The sequence below is a fragment of the Limulus polyphemus genome, unplaced genomic scaffold (genome assembly GCF_000517525.1).
Source record: "Limulus polyphemus unplaced genomic scaffold, Limulus_polyphemus-2.1.2 Scaffold468, whole genome shotgun sequence".
Lineage (NCBI taxonomy): Eukaryota > Metazoa > Arthropoda > Merostomata > Xiphosura > Limulidae > Limulus > Limulus polyphemus.
The window spans coordinates 529,654-540,653 of NW_013666078.1; the positions used below are offsets into that span (position 1 = coordinate 529,654).

Here is an 11,000-nt window from a genome sequence, read left to right on the forward strand (position 1 = left end):
CAGAGAATGGACTTCACACTGTTTGTGATGTCCTTCCGCAATAAAATAAAAACACTCCATTACATTGTCCGATTTCATTTTGTCTTACGACAAAATAAACAGTAGGTTCTATTTGTTATAAAGGGAGATAACCTGCTATATTCTGAACGAGAAACCTAGAGTAGAAGGTTTCAATGCATCCGTGTTTCTACTGGCAGCTGAAGTGGTAAGTCAGAAGTAAATTTCCGGACTTACACCGCTAAAATCCGTAGTTCAATTCCCCACGGTAGACAGAGCGCAGATATACCATTGTGTTGCACTACAACACAAACCAAACAAATCAAGAAAACTAGTTCTTTTCTGGCTTCCTTTGTGTAACATATAAACTCGGCATATCCTTAAATAGAAGCTTGAACCATTCTTTAAAAATAAACAAACTGACAATGACCAATCTTCCAATTGACCAATACAATGCGAATGCTAAAAGTGGCCAGTCTTCTAGCTGATCAATACAATGAAGCTTGTTCTTGATATCTATGGTCATGGTGGTAGACCAGACCTGAATTGGAGCTTGTTCCTGATATGTATGGTCATGGCGTTAGAGCGAACCTGAATTGGAGCTTGTTCCTGATATGTATGGTCATGGCGTTAGAGCGAACGTGAATTGGAGCTTGTTCCTGTTATGTATGGTCATGGCAATGATCCATTGACTTATGCTTTCTTATATCAGTTTAATAGCAGATAAATCAACAGGTAGACAATGTCCAAGTAATAATAATAAAAAGGAACTTCAAAAAAGGGTTTCTTTAATCAGTAATTCCAGATCAATGTTGGCCTTGATAAGGTTATTGATATTAACAAGTTAAGTTCGTGTCCTGTTTCTTCACTTTGTTGATGTATAGAGGAAGCACAGGGGTTACTCAACGTTTTTGTGTTTTCATGGAAATTCTCACATGTTCATTGGCTCTAACCTGTAGATGGCGTTTGGTTTAGCCAATATAGGAGGCGTTATAGTCTCCACACGTGTAAAGATAGACAAGCCATGAACAAAACGAAGTTGGAAGGTCTTTATTACGGATAAAATCCAGTATGCGGGATGTGGGTTTAAAACTAATCTGAAATCAACTTAGGGGTAGTAACGATGAATTACGCGTTTAATTTGACTTTTTAAAGTTAAGGGAAGACAAGAATATATAATAAGTTTGGGTACAGTTGGTAGTCTGGGTAGATTTACGAGGTTCTTAGTTAGAAAGATATTAGTAATTTTTGTAATAGATGTTGTGGGTAGCAGTTACGTTTTCGAATACCCTGTATGAGAGGTTGTGGGTAGCAGTTACGTTTTAGAATATCCTGTATGAGAGGTTGTGGGTAGCAGTTACGTTTTAGAATATCCTGTATGAGAGGTTGTGGGTAGCAGTTACGTTTTAGAATATCCTTTATGAAATGTTGTGGGTAGCAGTTACGTTTTAGAATATCCTGTATGAGAGGTTGTTGGTAGCAGTTACGTTTTAGAATATCCTGTATGAGAGGTTGTGGGTAGCAGTTACGTTTTAGAATATCCTGTATGAGATGTTGTGGGTAGCCGTTACGTTTTAGAATATCCTGTATGAGAGAAATTTCTGAGTGTAAATTTAAGCCATACATTGATAAACAAAATCTGTATAATTCCAAAACGTTTATCTGTATCCTCTTCTGTTATAATAAACAATGTTGTTAACCATAAGTATTGTGATCCTCTTTATTGTGAAACTTCGTTTTCCTCCGAACACCTCGACTGATATTGTCACATTAAGTTTAAAAATTAAAACCATGTCATGTTATATCGATCCCCTCTCACGCCCACAGTGAGTCCTATGTAATATCGTTTCCATATTTCTTACAGCTGACCTACCTAACCAGCTTGCTTGTGGTAAAGAAAAATAAATACCTCATTAGCATGACGTACCAGCCACTGGAAGGTGGTAATAAAAGATACCCCATTGACATGACGTACCAACCACTGCAAGGTGGTAAGAAAAGATACCACATTAACATGACGTACCAACCACTGCAAGGTGGTAAGAAAAGATACCACATTAACATGACGTATCAACCACTGCAGGATGGTAAGAAATGATACCACATTAACCGTACAATGTAGTAGTAAAAGATACCACATTAACATGACGTACTAAGCGCTGCATCGCGGTAACAAAGATACAATATTAACAAGGTGTACTAACCGTTGCAGGGTGGTAAGAAACGGAATACTAGCTAACAAGACATATCAACTGCAAGTTGTATGTCTGTGGTAAACAAAAATGCTTCCTCACATGAACATTGCAAGGTGGGTGTTTTTGGCACGAAAAACGGTACCACACTAATGAGAGGTGTTAACTGCAAGGTGGAAATTTTCTGCAACTCAAAACTTTTTTTATTACAGATTTTGTGTGGAGGAGTGATAATACCAAGATGATATTTGTGTATTTCTTATTAGTTTTGGTAATAATACCAAGATGATATTTGTGTATTTCTTATTAGTTTTAAGTAGTAATACCAGGATGATATTTGTGTATTTCTTATTAGTTTTTAACCACTGAAGCTTCTGTCTGCAGCTTAAGATGTGTTTGGGGGATTTTTTTTATTCCAATTTTGGTGTTAGTCATTACAGAGCTAACAAAAATCTCCAGGATTTAAATTTTATTTTTTTGGTCAACCAGAGCCAGCGTTAGCAGGGAGGCCAGGGAATCTGTGCCCTCTGAAATGTCCTTCACACCTCCAAACCTCATTATATAACTTATTGACCTCCTTTACACACACACACACACACATACGCTTAGAAAAGCTGGAGCCGGGACAGGTTACAACTGTTTGTTTGATGTTGATGTAAGTACCTTATTGTCTGCTTGTTTTGCTTAAACGCAAAACCGTACAATGGGCTATCTGCACCTATCCTACTTCCGGGATCATACACAAAATTTCAGTGTTATAAGCCCTCAAACATACCGCTAAGTAGTGTTTTACTATTTTGTTATAAAAACTGTTTTGGCCTACTGTGAGGAAGGCGGCAAATACAAGTGTTAAAAACTTTTTAAAAACTATGAGTTGATTTTCGGCATGTTTTTCTCAAAATAGTTTACTGTTCAAAATTTGTTAATAAGAATTTTTCAAGTTACAGAAAAACATATCAGTTAGATGATGCGATTTCTTAGAATAGCTGTCTATCTTTACGTAACTCCACCAAAGAGGCGCTACAAACATATAAGTAAAACCTTATGGATCATAAAACATGTGACACGAGAGGTGGGCGCCTAGAAGATGTACTATTAAAGATGCATAACAAGCTCTCCTGGGAAAATTTTGAAAAACCTCACTTCATCATCCTTTAATTTTTGAGCCAGAAGAGGGCAGTCATGTGTGAATTTTATCTCAAGCACAACACACTATTTCTGTCACAGAATAATGTGAAAAAGCCCTTACGATAGGTAACTGAGAAAGGAAATATCTAACGTCTTGACCTTATTTCGCCCAGCCTCCATATGGGGTATAATCATTAAGAAAATGTGCAATTTCTTTAAAGATTTGGACATGGAATTTTCAACTTAAACTGCAATTTATGCCCACGTGGGCTAACCGTCCAGGTGAGAGAACCCTACTAACCAGAGAAAAGGCAACCAGTCGGCAGTCCCTGTTGTCACAGAGGATTTATACTCCTCTCTGGACCGTATATACGGATTGGCTATTAGTTTTATGAAGCGCCCAAGACTAAAAGTGCAGAGCATGTCCAGTAGCATCACTTCCCGAACTCCAGACCCATCGATCAGCAGCCGGAAACGTGTAACCATCAGGTCACGCTCATTCTGTCGTAAGGCATCACCGCCTACATTAATACAAAGAAAACCCAAACCAAGATACAGAATTTCCCGCCTTAAATTCTATCTGTACCATTACAGCATTTTTGCTTGTGGCTAGACATTAGTATAGTTGGAATGCTACACGCTTGACAGAAATGGTAGATATAATAAATCGTAAAAAGTTTTTATTAGTTTATTTAATGAGCATGCAGGGAGTTCCTCGCAATTTATAAGAACAATTTACAAATAATACGAATGCAGTGGCGTGTATAAGCGAATACAAGCCGTGGCGCTACGGGCGACATCTTTAACGTTTGTATATATGGAGGGTTGACTGCATTATATTTAAACCACTTTAAATATTAAAATAAGCCCAAACCACACACAATGCAAAGTCGCCGTCGAACAACATACATCATAACTACATCTTGGAATTTTCTGGCAGTTGTAGAAAGTGTGACGCTATCGAAAATTTATCGACCTTGAGAAGTATATGAAATAATCCTTTCTAACGCAACATATCAATACACTAAGATCATAAAAATGTGTTCAAGCCGGGGATTTAGAATTTCCAAAACGGTAATATCCCTTATACTTAATGACATAGGGATATGGATCAACGTGGGACATTAGGACCATCCAGAAAGAGGTCTGCAACAAGTCGTATCCCAGCAGTACCTGATAACCTCATGAAGAAGCATTTTACAATGGAAACGACGCTGCAGGACTATTGTAAAGATGCACAGTCGTAAGATAGAGCATTACAGAACGTGGCGACATGGACTGTGACAAACATATGTAGCAGAAGAAATTTGCACAGCAGAGTGTTTGGGACAGCATAGACCCCACCACATCCCAAGACAATCAGAGTAAAACACTCATTCACGAAGTAAAGGCCGTGGTTAATACAAATAACCCTATGACCTAAAAAATCGTTGCGATAAATTTGGACGCATATTTTTGGTATATTTAACAATATAATAAAATAATTATTTGAAGATGACGAAATCCTGGCATAGCCTGATGATTGGGGCATTCTACTCGCAACCTGAGGATCGTGGGTTCGAATATCTTTCCTGAACATGCTTGTTCTTTCAGACGTAGTTACGTTATAATGTGACGGTCAATCTCACTATTTGTTGGTCAAGAGTTGCCCTAGAGGTGGCGTTGAATAACTGGCTTCCCACTTCAACATTAGGGACGGCTAGTGCAAATAGCTCTCGAGTAGCCTTGCGCGAAATTCAAAACAAACAAACCGACAGAAGATGATGAAAGCTTACAAGTCTCCATCCACAACTTTAGGTCATTGGCTGTTTTCATCAGAAAGATGGATGAAGAGAAAACTGAATTCATAGCAACCCCATTCCACCTCATAAGTGTCAAGTCGTCTTGAGGGATAAGATGAACCTCACCATAAGTGTCAATTCGTCTTGAGGGATAAGATGGATCTCACCATAAGTGTCAAGTCGTCTTGAGGGATAAGATGGACCTCGCCATAAGTGTCAAGTCGTCTTGAGGGATAGGAATGACCTCACCATAAGTGTAAAGTCGTCTTGAGGGATAAGATGGACCCCGCCATAAGTGTCAAGTCGTCTTGAGGGATAAAATGGACCTAGCCATAAGTGTCAAGTCATCTTGAGGGATAAAATGAACCTCACCATAAGTGTCCAGTCGTCTTGAGGGGTAAGATGGACCTCCCCACTCCCTCACAAAAACTTATTGCAAAGAAAAGAGTGGTGTCAATCGCTTGTCCGTAACCATGGCTACCAAAGTGAGCGAAGATATAAGAAGTGTGTGAAAAGCTGCCTGGAACTTGAAAAAAAATCGTATTATTATTATTTAGATAATCCGACTAACCCTCAGCATTAGAACGCAGTAATAACATCAATATACGGACAGCACAGTTCTTTGTTGCTATATTTTAAATAGAGAATTTTCTCTGTTTTATAATTTGTATCTCTTATCTATACTGTATTATTTTTGATGAACAATGCAAGGAGTCCTATGGTGTTACAAGATTATTGTTTTCTTTATTTTTTGTTTACATTATGATTACAGATTGTTGTTTTTACCACGTGTCTCTTTGTCTTTTGTTACGTGAAACACTTTATTGCCTGCGTTCTTAGTTACCAAGTCACAGAGGGCCTGGCATGGCCTGGTGACTAGAAAACTCAAATCGTAATCTGCGGATCGCGGTTTCGAATCCTTTTATCGAACAAGCTTGTCCTTTCAACCGTATGGGGCATAATAATGTGACGCTGTTTGTTCGTGAAGACTAAGTAACCCAAAAGGTGGCGATGGACAGTGTTGACTAAATGCCTTCCCCCTAGTCTATCTCTTCTAAACTAGGGACAGTTAGCGCAGATAACCCTCGAGTAGTTTTGCGCGAAATTCAACAAAGAAAAACCAAATCACAGCAAATTGTAGGTATACACTTAGTAATCTAGAACTGTTGTCATCCAATGATTCTAAATGAAACAGACTGCTTCTTCGGGGTCTCTGTTTGTCTGTCCTAAACCTTTCTCGCAAATTTCTCCTTCAAACGCTATAAATCTCATATCGTTAGAAAAGCCTTTGTCTGATTAGTTCAGATTGCATATTGGCTTTTCAGTTCAGAATCATCTTACATTATTTTTGCTTAGTCAAACTTTTCAATGCAACGAGTATGCTACACAATGGCACAAGGTCGTTGTCATCACGTGATGACTAACTTCGATTTCAACTTTAGTTTGTTTGTTTTTTTAATTTACAAAGTATTTCACATAGACAACACTTAACCTGGGTGTAATTTGTTTTATGAAAATTACACTAAATACAATTGTTAAATGGCTTACTCGACTTATTTAGGTCTAAAATACGCAAACACCAGTTCGTTCAAATCCATATGCGTATGACTTTGTGAACATGCACTCAGGCGTTTCTGCATAATCAGCTAAGTTTGCCTTCATTACAACTTTACATTTGTTTTACTTTGCAATAATTTAGCTTCGGTTCGTTTCTTAGACTACTATAAACATTTTTAGCTACCTTTTTTCTTTAGTATGGATTCTATTCTTCGTGCCCCCCCCCCGTGGCTCAGAGGTATGTCTGCGGACTTACAACGCTAGAAACCGGGTTTCGATACCCGTGGTGGGCAGAGCACAGATAGCCCTTGTGTAGCTTTGTGCATAATTAAAAAAACAAACAAACTATTCTTCGTTTTTGTGAGTTTCTTTCTTTCAAGTCGTAAAACGATGTCATACACTAAATGCTAATGTCTGTTTCATACTCTGTAGACTATTATAAATACGATTACTTTACACTGTTGCTTACTTTACGTATGGTTATATTAAATAAAGTTACTTTTGCGCATGTTGGTTTGTCTGACCGCGTAAATGTTTTTTTCAAATAGGCCAGGAGTTATCAGTCTAACACATAATTCCTGCAAGAAAGCTTAGCTTAAATAGCGTGTGTGAAAATGATAGAATATGGAAAATTCAAGCGAATGACATGAAAACAACCGCAAATGTTTTGCCGGTCGCGGCTAATTTTTTCTTATTATATTACCTCTCTAAAAACAAAATATTCTTAAATAGAGTATCCGATGTTCTATAATTACAATCCTTCCCTTTTCTAAAAACGTGGTGTTCGTAGATACATTTTTTTAGTTTACTAAAAAATACGATGTCAATAGTTTGGAACAAAAACGTCATGAAAAGCGTTATGTTTTATAAAAGCTGGCGAATTTTAAAAACTTATTTAAAAAATACCCTAAATTAGAATAGCAATAGCTTATAAACGAGGAAAAATAATAGCAGAAGCCATTTTTAGCTCACAGTATAAACATAAAAATGTTAATTAAGTAACAATAAATATCTATTAAATCTATAAAGTAACAAACATATATTAATTATTACTCAAATTATTATTTCAATCATTCTTAAGGTATCAAGCGTCTATATGCAAATAAAAGCCAAAAACTATGATTAAATAAAGATATAACCCAAAAGTGCTATGCGGGTTTTACGGCATAACCAGGTTTCATTCGCCCGGACCCATAAGCAGTTTTTCCCTTCCCCGTCGACGGGCTTGGTCATATAAGACATTCGACATTCTGAAACTGAAGACATTTTTGATGTACGGCAATTTAAAGTTTCTAGAACATTATAAATATTGGCTTTTAAATGTTATAGTTAACTTACATAAGGAGCGACATTGTTTGTTTAATGTTCTAATTACTAATGGAACGTAGGAGAAGAAAAATAATATTTATAGCTGTTTGGGATACAGACTTTTAAACTGCTACACAGATTTCTTTTTTTATACGGAGAATGACTTGTTATTGTAATATGAGTTCTATCTATTCTTCTAGTATCTCTTTAGGTAAGTTGGATCTCTGTAACTCAGTAATAGAAATGTACTCGGAAATTAAATGGTAAGCAACATACGATCCAAACAACCTGATTCTTTCATTACTCCAGTCGCTATGATGCACCAAACCTTGAAAGCTGAGGAAGAATATCAACTGACATAGAACAAATGACTTTTATTTTATTTCTTGGCTCTAACCTTTGTCCTTTCGTTTGTGAGCTGAGCTTAACTTTTATCTCATGGTTGTGAATTCCATCTTTACGAATATTTATTTTCATTAGTAATCACAATTTTATTAGCCTCTAGAGATCTCGACTATTAATTTTCTGATTAAATCTTGACCTTTAACCCATAACCCCACATTATGTAAGTACTTTAGGCGCGTACTTTTTTGTTAGTATATTCAGGTTTATATACATGTCTAATTGGATTACGTATATCTTTAAAACCATTTGAAATAGCCGAAGATATATATGGGAATAAGTTATATATCTGATGACGTCACACGTACAATATGGACATACGGTTAAATCTTGACCTTCGACCCATGACTCTATAGTACGAAAGAGGTTTAGAAATCTCGAACCTTCTGATTATATCTTGATCTTCACACCAGGATAATATATAAATTTAATATTTTAATGTTGATGTTCAATCTATATTTGTAACGCGCATCTAGTGTGTATGTAGCGCCATCTGGGCAGCTCATTATTAATTTAGCGTTACTTGTACAGTATATTGCGCGCGTGTTAATTATAAATTCAGTGTTACTTGTACAGTATATTGCGTACGTGCGCATTATTAATTTAGCGTTACTTGTACAGTATATTGCGTGCGTATTCATTATTAATTCAGAGTTACTTGTACAATATATTGCATGCGTGTTCATTATTAATTTAGCGTTACTTGTACAATATATTGCGTGCGTGTTCATCATTAATTCAATGTTACTTGTACAGTATATTGCGTACGTGCGCATTATTAATTTAGCGTTACTTGTACAATATATTGCGTGCGTGTTCATTATTAATCCCGTGTTACTTGTACAGTATATTGCGTGCGTGTTCATTACTAATATAGCGTTAATTGTACAGTATCTTGCGTGCGTGTTCATTATAAATTTAGCGTTACTTGTACAGTATCTTGCGTGTGTGTTCAATCTTTTCGGTTTATTACGAGTCTAACGCTATGTGTCGTTTAATTATATAACATTATTAGTAAACTGTATTACAGTCTGTTAAGTTCTTTGCGACTCTGACTCCATGTATTGTGTCCCGTTTCATTAACTATAGAATACCATTTGCACAGCTCAGTTGATTCATTTTAACACTTTTAAGGATACTCACTGGCCTAGCCACATCTGTTCAGTCCTCTGTGAGTCAAGTGAAGTCTGTGCAATTTATCGCGAAACTACACAATCTCTGTAGTATATTGTGAGACTGCGCAATCCCTTTTGTTTATTGTGAGACTGTGCAATCCCTTTAGTTTACTGTGAGTCATTAGTTTTCGGGGAACTCATAAAATATAATGAACCTCTTTTACACGAGTGTTGTCTCAATGGTAAAGTATCTTCAAAGTTCGAGTCGTGCGAATTTAATCATTGTATACATAACTTTTTTTTAATTAACGAAAGAGTAGATTGTCATATTATTTCGTTTGTCGGTCACATGAGGTTTTAAGAGGCTCGTCAGTTTGGATAACCCTTTTTATTTGTCCTTTGCAGCTGCTGTGGTTGCTGGATTTTTCATCTGCTGGGCACCCTTCCACGCCCAACGTTTAATGGCCATCTACGTCACGGAACCGACCCCGACTGACCATAAGGTTTATGACGCACTAAACTACATTTCAGGAGTGTCCTACTATTTTAGCGCAACCATCAACCCAATTCTCTACAGCATCTTATCTCTGAAGTTCAGACAAGCCTTCAAAGACACGTTTGCCAGGTGTTGTGGGTGTCTTCAAAGAAGGAACAGTAAGTTCAATTACCTATCTCGACTAAATAGCACCTACCGTTCTACGGCCTTTGAAACCACTGACGTCACTGTTGTATCGGAGTCCCCACACCACACCACTAACATCAAACTACGGCTACGTCAGGTTAATGGTTCTTCGGCAGTTTCTCCTTCTGGACAAATCCAGGAAACATCTTTGAATACTCCAGCAGCCTCCTTGCAAGAAAGTCCTGGTTCAACTGATAATCTGAAAGTCAGCAACTCCATTAGCAACAGTAGCTTACAAATGTTGGAAGATGACGCTTTTGACGAATCGGAACTTTCCCATTACATGGCACAAATGAGATGTCAGAAAACCTGATAAGACAATTAGAACGGGATAAATAAAAAGAGGAAGCTGTATGGCGTGGTTTTCTCTTCCTATTGGTCGATTTTTCCTAACATTTTCGTTCAAGCGATATATTTGCAAAAAAAAAAAAAAGCTAAACAGAACTTCATTTTTTTAATTTTTTGTTGTAATTTTATTAATTATAAAACTGAAAATGTCCCACGCTTAGATCTCAAATCGAAAGTATTCGCTTTCGCTAAGATATCCTATATTGCATTAGTCAAAAGGCATCAAGAAACTGGTCAGAGCTACTCAAGTTGCTCGAGACACACCGAATAATTCCGAATAAGCTAAAAGCATTCAGTTCTTTGTCAACTACACGATCATCTTACTCTTAATCACCGTATTTATAACTGGTACTTCTTTAATTGTATGGTTTACATACAGCCCCATCAGTTGATGGAACGTGTAGTTATATTTATGTATTTTAAATATAGTCAGGTGGTTATACTTAATGTATGATATGCAGAATAATGAGAAATTTATCGCACGTGCACT

At 36.9% G+C, this 11,000-nt stretch overlaps 1 protein-coding gene across 1 annotated transcript in view; it reads left to right on the top strand.

The window, feature by feature from the left end:
* LOC106458475 (pyrokinin-1 receptor-like) overlaps positions 1 to 10,582 on the top strand; it is a 65,960-nt gene extending 55,378 nt beyond the window's left edge. The window contains exon 2 of the mRNA XM_013917996.2: positions 9,886 to 10,582. Coding sequence (XP_013773450.2) covers positions 9,886 to 10,475 — 590 coding nt within the window. The 3' untranslated portion in view covers positions 10,476 to 10,582. The remainder of the gene's footprint in view (positions 1 to 9,885) is intronic.
* Positions 10,583 to 11,000: the final 418 nt, after the last annotated feature.